The sequence below is a fragment of the Balaenoptera physalus genome, assembly GCF_965194825.1.
Source record: "Balaenoptera physalus genome assembly, chromosome: 16".
Taxonomy (NCBI): Eukaryota; Metazoa; Chordata; class Mammalia; order Artiodactyla; family Balaenopteridae; genus Balaenoptera; species Balaenoptera physalus.
Window position 1 is genome coordinate 23,057,943 of NC_138898.1, and position 21,384 is coordinate 23,079,326.

Below are 21,384 nucleotides of genomic sequence, written 5' to 3' on the forward strand. Positions count from 1 at the left end.
AGAAAAGAAATAAAAATAAATCTTTAAAAAAAGACATAAAATTGCCACTAGAGCAAATAATATGATCATTTATGATGCGAATATAAGAGGACTGAGAGTTGTACAAGGTTGCTGGATACAAGATCAATGTAGAAGTCTCAACATAACTAATTAGAGTATGCAAATATAAAAATTCATTTTACTATCAAAACAAAAACTAGAAAGTACCAAGGAATAAATCTAATAAAAATACATAAGGCCTTCCTAGATATATTAATCAAACTTGAATAGAAGGATATAAAATGGAGCTCTGAATAAATGGAGAGATAAACTTCATTCATAGCTAAGACGACTCAATATTTCTCAGGTATCAGTTTTTCCCAAAGTAATCTATAAACTCTATTTCTAGTCAGCGACCCAGGAAAATTTTTCTGAGGAACTTGATATACTAATTCTAAAATTGGTATTGGAAGAATGAAGATATAAATAGACTTTTTCTTTCTGAACAAAAAGAATAAGGAAGGGGATTCACCCTATCAGATGCCAAGGCATGTTAAAAAGCTATGGCAATTAAAAGCTGTATTAACACAGAAATAGACAAAAGGGCAGCAGAACAGAATAGAACTGAGAAACACACCCCTGTGTGTGTAGCAATCTGGCAGTGGTTATGACTGACTGGCATCACTAATCAGTGAGGAAAGCAGAGACTTCAAAATGTCTCTCCAGTGAGCCCTGGTCCGGGAGGATCCCACATGCCGCGGAGCAACTAGGTCCGTGCGCCACAACTACTGATTCTGCGCTCTAGAGCCCGCGAGCTACTACTACTGAGCCTGCGTGCCACAACTACTGAAGCCCGCGTGTCTAGAGCCTGTGCTCAACAAAGAGAAGCCACCGCAATGAGAAGCCCGCACACCACAACAAAGAGTAGCCCCTGCTAGCTGTAACTAGAGAAAGCCCATGCGCAGCAATGAAGACCCAATGCAGCAAAAACAAACAAACAAAAATTCAGCACTATGTACCCTTAAAAAAAAACAACTTAGGAAAGATCTCAAATCAACAACCTAACTTTATAACCTAAGAAACTAGAAAAAGAACAAACTATCCCAAAGCCAGCAGAAGGAAGGAAATAATAAAGATTAGAACAGAGCTAAATGAAACAGAGAATAGGGAAACAACAGAAAAATCAAAAAACCAAAAGTTGGTTCTTCAAAAAGATCAACAAAACTGACAAAACTTTAACTAGATAGACTAAGAAAAAAAGAAAAGACTCAAATACTAAAATAAAAAATGAAAGTGGGGACATTACTACCAAGTCTACAGAAATAAAAAAGATTATAAGAGAGTACTAGAACAACTGTACGCCAACAAATTGGATAACCTAGATGAAATGGACAAATTCATAGAAACACAAAACCTACCAAGACTAAATCATGAAAAGATAGAAAATCTGAATAGTTTTGAACCAGTAATCAAAAATTTCCCAACAAAGAAAAGCTCTGGACCCAGTGGTTTCACTGCTGAATTCTACCAAACATTTAAAGATGACTAACACCACTCCTTCTCAAATTTTTCCAAAAAACTGAAGAGGAGGAAACACTTCCTAACTCATTCTATGAATCCAGCATTACCTTGATACCAAAGCCAGACAAAAACACTACAAGAAAACTAGAGACCATTATCCCTTATGTATACTGATGCAAAAATCCTCAACAAAATATCAGCAAACACAATTCAGCAGTATGTTAAAAGGATTATACATATGACCAAGTGGGATTTATTACAAGGATGGTTCAACATATGGAAGCTGATCAGTGTAATATGCCACATCAACAAAATGAAGGGGAAAAACCACACAATCATCTCAATTGATGCAGAAAAAGTCTGACAAAATTCAACACTCTTTCATGAGAAAAACACTCAACAAACTAGGAACAGAATGAAACTACCTCAACAAAATAAAAGCCATACATGAAAAACCCACAGTGAACATCATACTCCAGGGTGTTTTCTCTAAGATCAAGGATAAGGCAAGGATGCCCACATTCATCACTTCACCTCAACATAGGACTGGAAGTTCTAGCCAGAGCAGTTAGTCAAGAAAAAGAAATAAAAGGCATCCAAATTGGAAAGGAAGAAGTAAAATTATCTCTGTTTGCAGATGATACGATCTTATATGTAGGAAACCCAGAAGATTCCACCAAAAAACCCCCAAAAGAACTAATAAATGAATTCAGCAAAGTAGGCAGAATACAAAGTCAACACACAAAAATCAGTTGCATTTCTAATACTAACAATAAACAACCTGAAAAGGAAATTACAAAAACGATTCCATTTACAATAGCATCAGAAAGAATAAAATATTTAGGAATTAACTAATTAAGGTGACAGACTTACACAATGAAAATTACAAAACACTGCTGTTTTGTAGTTATTAAGAAGATATGATAAATGGAAACAAGTCCCATGTTCATGAACTGTAAGACTTAATACTGTTAAAAAGTCAATACTACCCAAAGCAATCTTCAGATTCAATACAATTCCTATCAAAATTCCAATAATGTTTTTTTCAGAAATAGAAAAATCCATCTTAAAATTCATATGGAATCTCAGGGCATCCCAAACATTAAAAACAATCTTAAAAAAGAATAAAACAGGAGGATTCACACATCCTGATTTCAGAACTTACTACAAAGCCACAATAATCAAATCAGTGTGGTACTGGCCTAAAGACAGACATATAGATCAATGGAATAAAATAGCAGCCCTGAAATAAACCTTTGCAAACATGATCAAATGATTTTTGACAAGGGTACCAAGCCCATTCAATGGGGAAAGAACAATATTTTCAACAAATGGTGTGGAGAAAACTGGATATCCACATGCAAAAAAGTGAAGTTAGATTGTTATGTGATACCGTAACTCAAAATGGATCAAGAACCTAAATTTAAAACCTAAAACAACAAAATTCTTATAAGAAAATATAGGACAAAAGCTTCAGGACATTGGATTTGGCAACGATTTCTTAGCTCTAACACCAAAGGCACAGGGAAACAACGAAAAAATAGAAAAACTGGACCTCGTGAAAATTTTAAAATTTTGTTCATTTAAAGTCATTATGTACAGAGTAAAAGGGTAACTCACAGAACGGAAGAAAATATTTGCAAGTCATGTATCTGGATGAGGGATTAATATTCAGAATATATAGAGAACTCCTAAAACTTAAACAACCAAAAAAACCCCAACCTGATTCAAAAATGGGCAAATGACGTCAACACACATTTCTCCAAAAAAAAAATCAAATGGCCAACAAACATATGACAAGATGCTCAACATGACTAATTATTAGAGAAATGCAAACCAAAACTACAATGAGGTATCACCTCACACCGGTCAGAATGGCTATCATCAAAAAATCTACAAACAATAAACGCTGGAGAGGGTGTGGACAAAAGGCAACCCTCCTACACTGTTGGTGGGAATGTACATTTTTTCCTTAAAAAACTATAAATAGAGTTGCCCTTTGATTCAGCAATCCCACTCCTTGGGCATATATCTGGAGAAAACCATAATGCAGAAAGATACATACACCCCAATGTTCATTACAGTGCTATTTACAATAGTCAAGACATGGAAACAACATAAATGTCCATTGACAGAGGAGTGGATAAAGAAGATGTGGTACATATATACAATGGAATATTACTCAGCCATAAAAAAGAATGAAATAATGCCATTTGCAGCAACATGGATGGACCTAGAGATTGTCACACTGAGTGAAGTAACTCAGACAGAGAAAGACAAATATCATATGTTATCACTTACATGTGGAATCTAAAAAAATGGTACAAATGAACTTATTTACGAAACAGAAATAGAGTCACAGATGTAGAAAACAAACCTATGGTTACCGGGGGGAAAGGGGGGAAGGGATAAATTGGGAGATTGGGATTGACATACACACACTACTGTATATAAAATAGATAACTAATAAGGACCTACTGTATAGCACGGGGAACTCTACCCAATACTCTGTAATGACCTATATGGGAAAAGAATCTAAAAAAAAGTGGATATATGTATATGTATAACTGATTCACATTGCTGTACACCTGAAACACAACATTGTAAATCAACTATACTCCAATCAAAATTAAAAATAAAATAAAACTACAATGAGATACTACCTCATATGCATTAGGAAGGCCACTATCAAAAAAAAAAACAAAACAGCAAGTGTTGGCAGGGATGTGGAGAAACTGGAATTCTTGTGCACTATTGGCAGGAATGTAAAATAGCACAGCTGCTGTGGAAAACAGTATGGTGGTTCCTCAAAAAACTAAGAATAGAATTACCATATGATCCAGCAATTCCACTTCTGGGTACATACCCAAAAGAATTAAAAGCAGGGACTCGAGATATTTGTGGACCATGTTCATTATTCACAGTAGTAGCTGAAATGTGGAAGCAACCCAAATGCCCACTGAAGGATGAAGGATAAGCAAAATGTGGTATATACATGCAATGGAATATTATTCAGCCATAAAAAGGAATAAAGTTCTGATATATGGTATAACATGGAATAACCTTGAGGACATTATGCCAAGTGAAATAAACCAATCACAAAAAGACAAATATACTATTTTTATAAGTCAAAATCATAAAGACAAAGTATAATGGTGGTTGCCGGGGGTGGAGGGGAGAATAGGGAGTTATAGTGTAGTGGGTATAGAGTTTCAGTTTTAGAAGATGAAAGGAGTTATGGAGATGGATGGTGGTGATGGCTGTACAACAATGTGAATGCACTTAATACCACTGAACTGGACACTTAAAAATGGTTAAGATGATAAATTTTACCACAATAAAAAAATCAAAGGTGCAGAAGATTAAAAGATATGAACTTAAAATTAAAAATAATAGTGATAAAAACATCATTAATTTTGGGAATTCCCTGGTGGTCCACTGCAGGGGGCCAGGTTTTGATCCCTGGTCAGGGAACTAAGATCCCGCAAGCTGCGTGGCATGGCCAAAAAAACAATCAAAAAAAAGTGATAAAGACATCATTAATTTTAGGAATTCCCTGATGGTCCAGTGGTTAGGACTCAGTGCTTTCACTGCAGGGGGCCCAGGTTCAATCCACAGTTGGGGAACTAAGATTCCACAAGCATGCATGTGTGTGTGTGTGTGTGTGTGTGTGTGTGTGTGTGTGTGTGTATATATATATATATATGTGTGTCTATATATATATAGACATATATATATATATGTGTCTATATATATATATATAGACACATATATATATATGTCTATATATATATAGACACATATATATATAAAATAAAATAGAATATATATATGACATAGTATTAAGTATCCACATATATAAAGAACTACAAATCAATTTTAAAAACACTGACAATGCAATAGAAAAATGAACTATCTGAGCAATTCACAGGAGAAAAAGTTGAAAGAGCCAATAAATTAATGAAAATATGCATAGCTTCTCTAATAACAAAGTAAATACAAAATAAATCAACCAGATATACTTTTCCACTTACCAAATAATTAATTTAAAGTCTGACAGGATCAAGCATCAGTGAGGATATCAGAGAAATGGAAATTTTCCAACACTGTTGGTGTAAGGATACACTGGTATAACCTCTTTGGAGAGCAATCAGGCAGAACTGATTAAAATATAAAATGTGTTTCCATCCATCCAGCAATTCTGTCCAAGGTAAATATCCTAGAGAGATTCTCTCACATGTGATGCCAAGAAAGACGTGTGCCAAGATGCTGATAAAACCCTGAAAACACCTGAACACCCATCATCAGGAACGTGGGCAAAGAAAATGCAGTACTTCATGTATCTCACTGAACACTTCACAGAATTTAACCAAACTGAAGCAGATCTGTATGTGTCAAACTAGACAGAACTTCACAACATACTGTTTAGTAAAAGCGCTCTTTGTAACTGCTCCATATTAGATTGAACTGGTTCTGTGTTGTGGCAGACTGTACTTTCCGAAGATGACCCCAGCAGTATCTCCTGTCTCTCGAGTTCTTCCAGAACCCTGACACTCCCCTATCAAGAGGCGGGGTCTAATTCTCCCCATCCTTGAATCTGGGTGGGCTTGTGACTTCTTGTAGCCAGTAAAATACAGTGGTAGAGATCCCAGGTGACTTCTGAGGCGAGGTCATCAAAGGCAAGGCAGCCTTGTTAGCCTGGAGCCCGGAGCCAACAGGTAAGAAGTCTGACTGCCCCGAGGCTGCCTGTGAGGAAGCAAAGTCACGTGGAGAAGATATACACAGGGGCCCCGGCAAGCAGTTCCGGTCTTTAGGTCATTCTGGTCTAGGCACCAGGCATGTGAGTGAACTACCTTCAGGTAATTCCCTCCCTTGGATATCAGGCCCTGAGTCATCCCAGCTGAGGCCCCAAACATCTAGGAGTAGAGATGAGATGTGCTTGCCATGCTCCTGCTGAATTGCTGACCTACTGTTATAGCCGTAACCGTAATAAAATGCTGGTTGTTTTATGTCACTAAGTTTGAGGTCACTTTTTATGCAACAAAGGTAACTGAACACTTAGTGATAGGCAGTGAGGGGCCTGCTTTATTACAAATAATACAGCAAAGACATCCTTGTATACGCCTCTACACACAAACCAGTTCTTTAGGGGAGGTCCTAAAAAGGAGACCTGCACTCCGAACTGCCCACTGGTGAAAGTGGAGGAGGCTACAATCCCTGTTTCTAGTAATATTAATATCAACATTAACAACGACAACTGTAATAAATGCTACCACCTCTTGGGTTCTTGCCAAGGGCTTTGTGTTTCTAATCTTACATTAATACACAGCCCTGTGGGGTTGGTATTTGTCCACCCAATTCACAGGTGAGGAAGTGGAGGCCTGGAGAACTGAGGTGACTCGCCCAAGGTCTCTTAGTTTCCTTCCTCGCCAGAGCTGGGGAAATGGGATGGCAGGCCCCTTCCCTCAGGCTGCTAGCTCTATGTCTACCCTTGTTCACCTCTCATCTCCCAGCACTGAGGCTAGAGGTATGGCCTCCTTTTCAGCTCCTGGCCTGGGCTGTGTCTATCCATAAGTTAGGGTGATGGTGACAGCAGCTGCAGCAGGCATGGCTGCTGCCATTCACCATCAAGTACTCTGCATACACAGAGTCTCATCTTACCCCCACCATAGGCTGAGGGTGGGGTCATTATTGCCACTGAACAATGGGGAGAAGCAGGCTCAGATGTGCCCAAGGTCACACAGCTGTTGAGTGGCAGAGCACTTCACCTCCATGTTTGTTTCTTCTTCAAGACACGATTTTAATAGCTCCAACCTCACTGGATAGCCGGGAGTAAACAAGATGATGAATGCCGAGTGCTGGCTCATGGTAGGCTGCCCAGCGTTCAAGGCTCTCTGATTCTCCACTCACTCTGGAACGATCCTGATCAACCTCCTGGCAACAGGAGTTCCCACAGACTAAGTTGAAGCGTTCATTTCATCCGCATCTCCTTCAACAGCAAGAAAGACATCTGCACAACTTGACCTCTGTAATCTTGCTTCCCCAAGAGCCCCTCCTTATCCAGCCAAGCACGCCCTGCCTCCGCCTCCCTCTTTCAAGTTAATGACCTCTTCATCCACCTGTGGCCCAAACCAGGGAAGCTGGAGGGATCCACCTGACTCCAACCCTGTGCCCCTTTAGTCGGTCCATTCAGAACATTCAGAAAATTTCTTGTTTATCCATTCCTTCCTCTTCCACCCCACCGCCCTGGTCTCCCTGTTTCCAAAGCTTTATCCACACAGCAATCAAGGGTGATCTTTCTAAAAAGAAAATCTGACCGTCTCACTGTTGCTTCAGATCCCCCAGCTGCTCTCCCCTGCCTGGAGGGTAATGCCCAATACTTTGATCTGATATTTGAGGCCCTTCTCAGTCAGCTTCCTACTCTTGTGACCCACCATCCCCCTCTTCCCACCCCTTTCTTTTCAGTTGTGATTCCTGGACCTGCCCTGCCCTTCCTGCTTCTGTGCCTTTGCACGTGCTACTCCCTCCATCTGGAATCCCTGTCCTCTCCCCCTGCCTGTAAATACCCTCCAAGCTTCTGCATGATATGAAGGTATCCTGGTCTCCTTGAGGCACCTCCTTGGTGAAGCTCTTCCACATATGTAAGAACAGTGACATTAAAACTTGTGGCCATAAGTCAGACAGGGCCTTGGGTGGACGTACACAATTTGATCAGAAAGCATGGTGGTGTCAACGAAGAATTGTGGTCCTAAGAGATAGGAAATGTCATTATTCACAACAGACAAAAGATGGAAGCAACCCAAGGATCCACGGACACATGAATGGATAAGCAAAATGGGGTCTCTCCATACAACAGAATATTACTCAGCCTTAAAAAGGAACGAAATTCTGATATAAGCTGTAACATGAATGAATCTTGAGGACATTATGCTAAGTGAAATAAGCCAGTCACAAAAGGACAAAGACCTAATGATTCCACTTATATGAGGTACCCAGAGTAGTCAAATTCAGAGACAGAAAGTAGAATGGTGGTTGCCAGGGGCGGGGAGAGGGAGAATGGGGAGTTAGTTAGCATTTAATAGGTACAGAGTGTCAGTTTGGGAAGTTGAAAAGTTCTGGAGATGGATGGTGGTATAACACAAAATCCACCCAAGAGAGGTAGCCACCTGCATGGGCATTACTGATTTACCTGAGCAGTCAGAATATTTATCTTGCATCTAAGGGACAGAGCAACGTGACTACATCTATCTTTAAGTTATAGTCACTGATGTAGGGCTGTGAAAAGGGCTCCATCCAGAGGCTGGGTTCAACAGCAGGGGTTGGGGACTGCTTATTAAGAAATGTCATCATGTTGACAGAGCACCCCTCCCCCCATAATATTACAGGACGGTAACACCAATACTGTTTGGCGTGACATATGCTTAGCAAGTAAGCATCTTCTCAATCCAGAAAGAATTAGAATTAAGTGCAGTACAGAAAAGTTTAACCTGCTGCACCAACACTGAGTCACTAAGGTATCTGCGCACGCCCACCCAGGCTTATTCTCCTCATCTGCGCCGTCCAATACAACGGCCCCCGGCCATTTGCAGCAAGCGAGCACCGGCAATGTGGTTTGTCTGGATTGAGATGTACGATAAAGTAAAATATGCACTGGATTTTAAGTACTTAGTATGAAAAGGAATGTAACACCTCAATAATTCTGTATGTTGAAACACTACTATTTTGGACATACTGTGTAAGATAACAAAAATTAATTTCACCTATTTCTTTTTGCTTTTTAAATGCAGCTCCTAGAACATTTAAAGCACATGGCTCACATTATATTTTTACCAAACAGCGCTGCTCTAGATGCTCTGACCCTAGGCCACCAGGCAGGGTCAATGGCAGATGGCATGGAGTGAGTGATAGTCTGCGAGCTCCCTCCCTCTACCCTGCACCTGGAATGCCAGCAACCAGACACATGCCCCCAAAGAAACTAGAGGATTCTTTTCTGAAGAAGATTCTGAAGGATTCTAGAGAAAAGATACTGACATTTCAAGATCTTCTAAGGCAAAGGCCAGTTTGTCACCCAATCACCCTAAAGCAGGATGCCCTTAAACTTAAATGGGCAACAAACCACTTTAGTTCAATGTCAGCAGAACCTGTCACATTGTCACCAATAGAAATCAAAGATAATTTCATATCACATTACAGTGGTCACAGTTATCTTGAAATAATGTTTACTGTCATCATTACTTTAAAATTATAGTAGTTTTAGACTGACTGCTAGACTATTAATGCCTTAACAAAGAAGTATATATGGTATTATATCACAAATTTATTCACTATTTTAGAAACTATTTTAACGTAATTGGTTTCCTTTGTTATCTTGATATAATTTTTTTAAATTAATTAATTTATTTATTTTTGGCTGCGTTGGGTCTTCATTGCGGTGCGCGGGCTTCTTATTGTGGTGGCTTCTCTTGTTGCGCAGCACAGGGCTCTAGGTGCGCGGGCTTCAGCAGTTGTGGCACGTGGGTTCTAGAGCTCAGGTTCAGTAGTTGTGGTACATGGGCTTAGTTGCTCCGTGGCATGTGGGATCCTCCTGCCCCAGGGCTCGAACCCATGTCCCCTGCATTGGCAGGCGGATTCTTAACCACTGCGCCACCAGGGAAGCCCTGATATAATTTTTTTTAATTAATTAATTTATTTTTATTTTTGGCTGTGTTGGGTCTTTGTTGCTGCACGCGGGCTTTTCTCTAGTTGTGGTGAGTGGGGGCTACTCTTCATTACAGTGCGCGGGCTTCTTGTTGGGTGGCTTCTCTTGTTGCAGAGCACAGGCTCTAGGCGCGCAGGCTTCAGTAATTGTGGTGCGTGGGCTCAGTAGTTGTGGCTTGTGGGCTCTAGAGCACAGGCTCAGTTGCTCCGCAGCATGTGGGATCTTCCCGGACCAGGGCTCGAACCTGTGTCCCCTGCATTGGCAGGCAGATTCTTAACCACTGTGCCACCAGAGAAGCCCTGGATATAATTTTTACTGTATGTTATTTAAAACCAGTATTCTGAGAAGGTGTCTACAGAAGCCTACCTTTCAACGGGCCCTGCCCACAGAGCTGCCAGTTAGTCTCTCATTGCTTCAATTGTTTTCTTGTCCTAATTTTAATTTTTATTAAATTAATATATACTCATAGTTTTAAAAATAAATGGAAGCACAGCAATAAATGAAAAACAGATAAATTGGACTTTATCGAAATTAAAGACTTGCGCATCAAAGGACACTATGAAGAAAGTGAAAAGACAACCTACAGAATGGGAGAAAATATTTACAAATCATATATCTGACAAGGGCCTATTATCCAGAATATGTAAAGAACTCCTAAACTCTACAACAAAAAGACAAACAACCCAATTAAATAGACTGAATAGATATTTCTCCGAAGATATACAAATGACCAATAAGAACATGAAAAGAGGCTCAGCATCAGTCATTAGGGAAATGCAAATCAAAATGACAGTGGGGACTTCCCTGGTGGTCCAGTGGTTAAGAATCCACCTTCCAATGCAGGGGATGTGGGTTCAATCCCTGGTCGGGGAACTAAGATCCCACATGCTGCAGGGCAACTAATCCCGTGCCACAACTACTGAGCTCCAGCACCTCAACTAGAGCCCACGTGCCGCAAACCACAGAGCCCACACATCACAACTAGAGAAGAGAAAACCCGCAAGCCACAACTAGAGAGAAGCCCGCGCACCGCAATGAAGAGCCCATGCGCTGCAATGAAAGATCCCGCATGCCACAACTATGACCCGACGCAGCCATAAAAAAATAATAATAATTAAAAAATAAATAAATAAAATATCTTTTTAAAAGGACAATGAGATACCATTTTATACCTACTAGGATGGCTATAATTTTTTTAAAAGATGGAAAATAACAAGTGTTAGCAAAGATATAGAGAAACGGGAACCCTTATGCATTGCTGGTGGGAATGTAAAATGGTGCAACTGCTGTGGAAAACATTGGCGATTCCTCAAAAAGCTAGACACAGAATTAATTACCATGTGACCCAGCAATTCCACTCTTAGGTTTAAACCCAAAAGAACTGAAAATAGGACTGAAACAGATTCTCATATCGTGTTCACTGTAGTATTCACAGTAGCTGAAAGGTGGAAATAACCCAAGTGTCCATCAACAGATGAATGGACCAAACAAATGTGGTATTTACATACAACGGAATATTATTCAGCTATAAAAAGGAATAAAGCTCTGATATGCTACAACATGGATGAACCTTGAAAACATGCCAGACACAAAAGGACAAACACTGTATCTTCCCACTTACACGAAAGATCTAGAATAGGGAAATTCATAGAGACAGAAAGTAGATTCGAGCTTACCAGGGACTGGATGGAGAAGGGAATGGGGAATTATTGCTTAACGGGTACAGAATCTCTATTTGGGGTGATAAAAAAGTTTTGGAAATAGATGTTGGTAATATACAACATTGTAAATATAAGTAATGCCACTGAATTATGCACTTAAAAGTGGTTAGAATGGCAAATTTTATGTTATATGTATTTTACCACAATAAAAAAATGGAAAAAAGTTAAACATAGAATTACCACATGATCCAGCAATTCCACTCCTACGTATATACTCAAAAGACTTGAACAGAGGTATTCAAACAAAATCTTGTACGAGTTTTATTCTGCTATTAAAGAGTTTTTTTTTTTAAATAATGCTGTTCTTTTTTTTTCCTTATAAATTTTATTTATTTATTTATTTATTTATTTTTGGCTGTGCTGGGTCTTCGTTGCTCTGTGCAGGCTTCCTCTAGTTGCGGTGAGCGGGGGCTGCTCTTCGTTGCGGTGCATGGACTTCTCATTGTGGTGGCTTCTCTTGTTGCGGAGCACAGACTCCAGGCGTGTGGGCTTCAGTAGTTGTGGCTCACGGGCTCTACAGCGCAGGCTCAGTAGTTGTGGCTCACGGGCTTAGTTGCTCTGCGGCACGTGGGATCTTCCCGGACCAGGGCTCGAACCCGTGTCCCCTGCATTAGCAGGCGGATTCTTAACCACTGCGCCACCAGGGAAGTCCCAAAGAGTTTTTATCCTGATAGTTAAATAATTATTTCTTCATCTTTGATGTTATTACCATATATTATCAACATACCAGTATATTACCATGACTTTCGCTATTTTTATATTATATAGTTTGCTTTTGCTAACTCTAAAATTATTTTATTTTACTATATTTAATTTTTTTTTAAAGAACATAACATGCAATTTATAAATTTATTTTATTTATTTATTTTTGGCTGCTTTGGGTCTTTGTTGCTGCACGTGGGCTTTCTCTAGTTGCGGTGAGTGGGGATTACTCTTCGTTGCGGTGCATGGGCTTCTCATTGCAGTGGCTTCTCTTGTTGCAGAGCACGGTCTCCAGTAGTTGCGGCATGTGGGCTCAGTAGTTGTGGCGCACGGGCTTAGCTGCTCCACAGCATGTGGGATCTTCCCAGACTAAGGCTCGAACCCGTGTCCCCTGCATCGGCAGGCGGATTCTTAACCACTGCGCCACCAGGGAAGCCCTTTAATTAATTTTAATTTTAATTTTTTGGCTGTGCCGCACGGCTTGCGGGATCTTAGTTCCCCAACCAGGGATTGAACCTGGGCCACAGCAGCGAAAGGGCCGAGTCCTAACCACTGGACTGCCAGGGAATTCCGAAGTTTTATTTTAAATTAAATCATAAAATTAAAAAACAGCAAGTGGAACTACTAGGCTTGCAACAAAAACAGAAATCTTCTACTCCATCCCTTCCTACCCCTGAGTTAGTTCCTCACTTTTAATATGAATAAACAACTAAAGATCACTGGACATTCCAGGAAAGACTCCAACCCAAAAAGACACATAGAAAAAAGGAGCCTAAAGGAAATAGAGACAACACAGAGACATGAAAACTTCTTAAATATATATGTAAATCTTAGAAAGGTAGGAGAAGATACTCTATCCATAAAACAAGGACAAAATATTACGAAAAAAGGAACAGAGTAAGAAAGAGCTCTTATACGAATGGCTGTAGTAAACATTTGATGTACAGAGTTTAGAGATAAAGTCAAGAAAACCTCCCAAACTCAACAGATTTCGCCAAAAAAAGATACACAAAGAGCACTTGCAAAGATGCTATACTTTATTAGCCACCATGGAAACTCAAATCAAAACCACAGTGAGGTACTACTATACCCACCATGATGGCTATAATCAAAAAGAGCAATAATTACAAGTGTTGGTGAGGATGTGGAGAAATTAGAACCCTCGTGTGCGGCTAGTGGGAATGTTAAATGGTGCAGCCACTGTGGAAAAGTTTAGCAGGTTCCTCAGAAAGTTAAACAGAATTATCATATGACCCAGCAATTCCACTCCTACTTATATACCCAAAGGAAATGAACACAGATCCACACAAAAACTTGTACACAAATGTGCACAGCAGCATTATTCATACTAGCCCAAAAGTGGAAACAATTCAAATGTCCATCAACAGATAAATGTATAAATAAAATGTATTATCCATAAAATGGAGTATTATTCCACAATAAGGAATAAAGAACTGATACATGCTACAACATGGATGAACCTTAAAAACATGCAGCAAAAGAAGCCAGACACAAAAGACCTGTCATACAACCATACTATATGACTCCATTTACATAAGTGTCCAGAATAGGCAAATCCACAGAAACAGAATTAGTGGTTGCTAAGAGCTAGTGGGGAGGAGGGGATGAGGACTGACTGCTTATGGTCATGGGGTTTCTTTTTGGAGTGATGAAAATGTTCTGAATTTAGATAACAGTGATGGTTGCACAACATTATGAGTGTACTAACTGCCACTGAACTGTACACTTTAAAAGGGTAAATTTTATGGCATGTGAATTATATCTCAATAAAGTTGTTACAGCATGCAAAAAAAAGAAAAGAAAAAAAAAAAGAAAGCCTTCCAGAAAGAGAGACAACAAAAAGGTAAGAGAAAGGAAAGATCAGAGACAGGATCAACTCAGCAGATCCAACATGTGAGTGACAGGAATTTCAGAGAGAGAAAACAGAACAAGTGGAAGTGAGGAAATTATTTTAAAAAATTAGTACAAGACTATTTCTGCAAGAGACAAAAGACCTGAGTCTCCACATAAAAGTGGCCTATTAACTACTGGCACAAAGACCCATTCCGGGGCACATCATTGAGAAATTTCATAAGAGAGGTAAAGTGAAGATCCTAACAGATCCTAACAGCTTCCAGAGATAAAATAATACAAAGAACTGAGAACTGGAATGGCCTCACACTTTTCAGCACAAGTAATGGAAGCTAAACATAATACGGCCTCTTTAAGATTCTGAGGGAAAGTTACTTTCAACTTTAATATTTATATATAAATTATATCTACATTTATATACAAAAATAATTTGTATTTACTATTTTCAACTTTACACCCAGCCAAACTATATGAGGTCTGAATAAAGACATACAGTTTCCAAAAATTTATCTCCAACTGAAGGTGTGCTCCCGTAAAGTGAGGGGCTAAAACCAGGAAAGCGGAAGACCATGTTGTCCAAAAAAGCAGGGTGTCCATCACAGTAAAGTAGCCAAGGGCAGTCCCAGGTGACGAAAAGGGAAGTCTCTGGACAGCAGCCTGGCAGCAGGCCCAGAAAGCAAGCTGGCCATATCAGGGCAGAGGACAGAGGGCAGCAGGAAAAAATAGGAGATCATGAGATTATCTGATACGTTTGCACACCTGGAAAATAATATTGATGAGGGGCTGGCCGATCTGGTGGAGCATGTGAAAAAAATGACAAATAAGAGCTTAGAAAATAAAGTGTATAAAAAAAAATGAGGCAACCATTCATTCTAGGAAAAACAAAATGTATAAGAAAATGAAATCATAATATACCACAAGGCTCTGCAGTGAACATCATTTACATGCTCATAGCAAACAGAAATATTGGTTGTTTTTTAACCCCAAACTGATGTAATATATGGAGGGTGGGGCACAGGAAGTGGAGGTGACAGAGCTAAATACTGAGCTATTACAGTAGAGATCAATACATAATGACGATTAATTTGAGAGGAAATAAAAGGTAATCCCATTTAAAAAGAAATATGAAGGTAAATACCAGAATACACAGTTGACGAGAGCTGAAAGTGGGGAAGGCTGAGGAAGGGCAGAGGGCTGGATGGTTTCTGTTAGAAGCCATTTAGTGCTCTCTCTGATCCTTGCCTCTGTTCTGATTGTGTAAACACTAGTATTATAAAAGGTTATTAGGTATATACCTCACAACAGTTCCCTGCACACCAGTGGGTGTGACATCAAAGCTGGGGACTGGCCTAGAGAGAGTGAAAACAGGGCCTCTGAGTCATCAAGGGGTGGTTTCCTCAGGCCCTGCCCCACCAGGGGTCGGTGGGATGCTGGCTCCATCCCTTCTGGATACTCCGGAGAACTGTCCTTCCTGCACGGTCTGTGAAGGGGAGCCATCTAGGGGCTGGAGCTTCCCAGGGGCCTGCCTCCAAACCACCCCTCCCCTGTATCAAACACCTGTGAATCTAGGCTCCCTACATATTTCTAGCTCTTTCTAGAACTATTTTTTAATTTCTTGGGGGAATTTTTGGAAACAGGCATGGTATAGACAGAAGCCTAAGTGGGAAAGTAGATGACTTCTGTCTAACCCATTCATAGTTCTTCACACCCTGCTGAGGTTCACAGTTAGATCCCTGGTGCTGAGGTCCAGTTAGATCCCTGGTGCTTGGCATGCAGTAGGTGCTCAATAAGGAGCCGCCAAAGGCATAATTATGGTGCCAACTTTCTGTGTCCGGCACTTCGTCGGGCCCTGAACATGCACTGCCGCATCAGAGGGTAGGATTATCTCCATGTCATAGGTAAGGAAACTGAGGCTCAAGGAACCTGCCCAAGGTCACTTCACTAGTAAGGGAAGAGCTGGGATTCAAACCCGGGGGCTGCTGACCCCACAGCCGGTGCAACTAGCAGCTGCTGCCGTAAATCCTTTCTGGAAAAAGGTTTGATTAGGTCGGTGGATGGATGGAAGAAAGGAAAGAATGAGAGTAAGGGGTGGAATCACAACCGACCCAGGAAGAGAACCTAAGAACCCCCCCACCCCCACCTCGGAGGCTGGGGCTGGCACCCGCACCCCTCCCGCCCCGCCCCCCCGGGCCGGCCTCACAGCGCCCACCTTCTTCAGAGAGGCTGTTCTCTTTGGTCTCCTTGTCCATCTGGCAGCACCAGCCTTCCAGCCGCTCCGTTTCTGCCTGAAGCAGCTTCAAGAACCAGTAGCCGTCCCGGCGGCAGGCCCCTGGCTGTGCTGGCTCCGCGGGGGAGCTGGAGGACGTCTCCAGCCAGGGGTCGGGCGGGGGCAGCGAGGATGCCTCTAAGGCAGGGTCGCTGTCGTCTCCATAGGAGAGGTTGCGCTTGATCTGGGCAATCCTGGGGGTCTGCCTGGGGCCGGCATCGATGCTGATGGAGTCGGGGTGTGGGGTGCAGTCCGGGAGGCTCCTCTCAGATGACTTACAGCTCGAGTCGTTGGCATCCTGGGTATCCGAGTCGGTGTCCCGTCGGGAGGACATGCTGTGAGAGGGGGCGCTGCTTCTGTGGGTGCGGGGTGGAGTGGGGTGGGGACAGGAAGGGGTGAGTCACCCAGAGGGCCAGAGACCAGAGGCCACCCCGACCCGGACACACGGGAGACAGAGAAACGGATGCATCGTCTGCTCACCATGCGCCTGAAGCGGGTCCCACAGCCCCCGTCTCATTCTCTGCTCAGCCCCCGCCCCGCCCACACGCACACGCACACGCACACACAGACAAGGTCATAAGGTTGCCTGTTCACTGCACTGGGGCCAGGACGCCCACCAACGCCGGGGTGCCGGGCCACGTCTCCGCCCGGCCTCGGCCCCCGTGGCTGATTAATCTCACAGAGCAAGCGCTCGTTGAGCACACCCGCCCGCCCAGCCTCCCACACCTGGGCCACCGCCCGCACCCCAAACCCAGCTCGGTTACTAGAAATCCAGCAAGGAGAAGTGGGTTAGGGAGAGCAGGAGGAGAAGGCGCAGGAGAGGGGAGAGCAGAGGGAGGGAGAGGAGAGGGGAGAGGCAGCCAACACCTCGGTGCCACTTACCGCCAGTCGTCCTCTACCTGAACCCCGATGGACTGGAATTTGGTAGCGGGACTGGGCTCCTCTTTTGGCACTGGCTGAATGCAGTCAACCTTATTGAAGGACAACGACAGCAACGGCACGGAGACAAAGACAAAAATAAAGAACAAACACCACACTTGCTGCTGAAATTCACATTAGTGGGACGACGCAAACGGACGTGTGGACAGACAGACACGAGGCATGCGGACACTGCACGTGGGCCTGAGGCCGGACCAGGTTAAGCCGGGCACTGCTCATTCGCGCGGAGGCGGGCGGGCAGGTGGGTGGGAGGTGGGATGGGGTGGAGATGACTGGCTTTCCCTACTCTGAGGAGGGTGCCATCACATCGATCGCTTTGGGTCCGTTGTCCTCCGAGAGGTGGGAATCGTTCCTTCTAGTCCTCTCCTTCACACGCATCAGAGAGAAGAAAAAAAAAAGGACAACGAAAGAGAAAGAAAACACACACACACAAAGCCACAGCCGTTATCTGGTGTAGTTGAAGCGGGGCTGTCTCGAGGCAAAGATCACTCCCCCAACCCTGCAGCTGAAGGGCAGGCTGGAGGCGCCTGCACTAGGGGCAAACCTTGGACAGCAGTTCTGGATTTGAAAGCTGCCATCAAGGCAAGAGCCGGCCAAGTCGCTGGGCCCTATGGGATGCCAGCCCTGGGCCTTGATCACACTTCGCTGAGGTTACCTTCAGCACTGGGTGGGCCAGGGGAGCCACGTGCAAAGCTGGCACTCTTTCTCTATACCAGTGATGCCCTGGGCCTACCTTTTTTTCCGGGACAGAGGTACGTGGCCTCGGAGCAGCCAGGTCAGCCCCTCCGCCACCACTCATGAATGAAGGAGAACACACACTTGACCCAGGGCTCGAGGCGCCAAGGGGTGGGACGAGAGTTGTAGGGGTGTCCTTGGAAATTGGAGACTCTCGTCTCCTGGCTTCACAGAGGCCAGGGAGGCTTTCCCGGGCAGGGGCTGAGCACCAGGCTTCTCCTTGCCATGGGGGTGCAGCTGCACTTCTCCTTCAGCAAGAGCCAGCTCAGAGGATGCAGCATCACCGGGTCTCAAGAAGCTGCCTGGAGAGCATGGAGTGGGGGTGGGGTGAGCCCGGGGGAGAAGCCTGGATGGGCCCAAGAGCCAGAATACTCAGCCCTGCGTGAACTTCTGAGTGAAAGGATCAGGGTGAGTCTAACTCTCTCTCAGGTCTTCTGGAAAGATAAGAACATCCGGTTTGGCCAAGGAGAGGGTGGGGCTGCCCAAACAAAGACCCTGAGACTAGACTATTTTCTGTATTCCTTAGAATCTCTCCTGAGAGCTGTACAGGACAGGGGCTGGACCCCTTATGAAGGAGCCCAGAAAACAGAATAGTCTCCTGGCTGACTTTCTTCTTGTATATGTGCCAAAATTTTTCCTCTCCAAGAGGCAAGTGCAAGAAATCGGCCAGTGAGCCGTCTCTGGTCCATTCTGCCCCCCTTTGAGTCCCATGTTCCTTCTGTAATTTTGGTGCTTTGTCATCTACTTGGCCATGCCCAACTGCACAGGGGTGGCTGGGGAAACGGAGATCCTGTCCAATCTAAGCCACAATGCTCACCACCTGGACCTCCTTGATCGCCCTCTGGGTTTGGAGGGGCTCTGCCTTCCCCAAGCTCTTAGGCTCACTGTAGCTGCCCTCCCTCCCTGCCCTGAGTATGCTCCACTGTAGTCTGGATTTAGAGCAACTCTTGAAGGCTGCAAGGCAGGGCCCAAGTTTTCCCCGCTCAGCTAACAGCAGACAGATTACTGATGTCAGGTGCATGCAGGAGGTGCAATGAAGCAGTGGAGGGGAAGCTGGCGCACCCTGCCCTGCTGTGTGCCCTGGCCATGGGCGCACAGTGAGCCTGGCTTCCTGAAGGGTCTGCTGGCTTTGGCCACTTGGTCCCAGGGAATTATCTGCCTGGATCCTTTCTCACAGAGGAATGCACTGGGACCGACATCCCACTTCTCAAGCTGACATGGGCCTGGCACCTCAAGCAACCTACCTGTCCCCAAGGCCCGAGAGGGCTCTGGGCAAAGTTCCCCTTGAGCAACCCCCAAGGCTCCAGGGCCCTGAGTCCTGGGCCCCTGGCCCTCGGCGTCTACGCTGCACGCTGCTCCCACCGCCAGGTGGGGCTGTGGCCTCCGCACCAGAGCTGACCTTGGATCAGAGAACTGTTAGGCCAGTCCCGCCTCCCACGCTCGGCTGCCAGGGCAGAGGGTGGAGTGAACAGACAGACAGTGGACAGGCAAACAGTGGACAGGAGATGGCTGGCTGAGTGTAACTACATTCACTGGGACAACCCATCGCTGGAGCAGGGACACCTGCCCACAGCTGCAGAGCCTGCAGCACGTTTGGGCGAACGTGAGGAAGACGTGGCTATGGGTGGAATTTGGTCTGGCCACTTGGGGCCGACCCCCCAAAATAGACAAACCACCTTTGCCAGGAGACCTAGTGGGCCTCCACCAGATGTAATTACACGCAGGCAGGTGCACGGCGTGGGCCGAGGACAGAGTGCGAAAGGGGCCCCTACTTGTATTCCTATAGATGACAGTTTCCTTTTGGGAATGGCCTCAGGGTGGGATTCGGAGCTGGTCAGCGTCCCTTGTTCGCTCTTCAAAGCTGCATGTTTTGGGGGTGGCTCAGGGGCCTCGGGGGCTGGGGTGACTCCGCCCCGTGTCACACTGGGCGGTCGGGTACTGCTGTCCAGGCTGTCCGACGAGTTGCTCAGGCCGGACTGGCTCGTCACTTCGCTCTTGTGGTCCTGGCTGTCCAGGTAGGTGTCCTGGGCAGACTCGGTGCTGCTCTGGACCGTGACGGAGATGAACGGCTTCGATGTGGTGCGTGGAGGGACCGGTGGCGGGGTCTTCTTATACGCCACTAGGCATGATGAACCTGCAGATGGGTGAGAGGTGGGCGGGGGAGAAGGTGAGGCCTCAGCCCTCTCGAGCCCCTGTCAGGGCTGAGGCCCTACCTGACCCGACCCTAGCTCTGGCCTCGGTGAGGATTTCTGGAGCAGGAGAATGGGGGTCAGACACAGCAATGACCAAGACAGACAGACACAGGCCCTGCCCACCTTCATGCTGAGCCAAGGCCAAGTCTAGTGGGGGAGGCCCACATGGACCAAACACACCCTCCACCTGAGTCCCACACAAAGGTCTTATCCATCCGGGGCATGGGCTGGATGGTGACAGCAGAGTGACGGTCAGGACAGCTAAGGAATGGTTAACCTCACTTGTCCTCAAGCTCACCGAGAGACCTACCACTCCCCTGCCCAGGTCTTTTCCTCCTACCCTACCTTCCCTCCACCCCTGTTTCCTCTGCCTGGATGCCCTCTCCCTGTCTGGTCAGAGACCAACACATCTTTCAGGGCTCAGATGTCCTTCCCCACATCTTGCCATTCCCACCCCACCCCTCACCTTGTTATGTGAAAACCCCCCACACCAGTCTACCTCCCCTAAGACTCCATCACGCCCGGTCAGACTCTCTGTTCTCCACCAAGATTCAGGGAACCAGGACCCGCCACGGGTGGGAGTTGGTGTCTCAGAGTCCCGTTCTGAATCTGGCCCAGGGCTGGCCCACAGCTGGCTTCGTAAACGCTGAACTTTTTGTTCTGAAACAGGAGGTGCTTTTCAAACAGCAGTAGCTACTTGCTGTGAGGGGCTGGGTCACATCCAGTGGCTTTTCTCAGCATCTTAACTCCAACTGCCCT

At 44.6% G+C, this 21,384-nt stretch overlaps 1 protein-coding gene and 1 long non-coding RNA gene across 12 annotated transcripts in view; one reads left to right on the forward strand and one right to left on the reverse strand.

Annotated features, from left to right (window-relative positions):
* Positions 1–21,384, forward strand: part of LOC309645382 — a 180,343-nt gene that overhangs the window by 87,256 nt on the left and 71,703 nt on the right. The window lies entirely within an intron of this gene.
* Positions 1–21,384, reverse strand: part of DLGAP4 (DLG associated protein 4) — a 136,756-nt gene that overhangs the window by 9,570 nt on the left and 105,802 nt on the right. For 7 of the 11 annotated variants that reach the window (XM_082430113.1, XM_082430116.1, XM_082430118.1 and 4 more), the window contains 3 exons: positions 20,206–20,567; positions 17,642–17,730; positions 16,703–17,115 (listed from right to left, as the gene is read on the reverse strand). In XM_082430113.1, coding sequence (XP_082286239.1) covers positions 16,703–17,115; positions 17,642–17,730; positions 20,206–20,567 — 864 coding nt within the window. The other 4 variants (XM_082430117.1, XM_082430119.1, XM_082430122.1 and 1 more) reach the window with 2 other exon arrangements.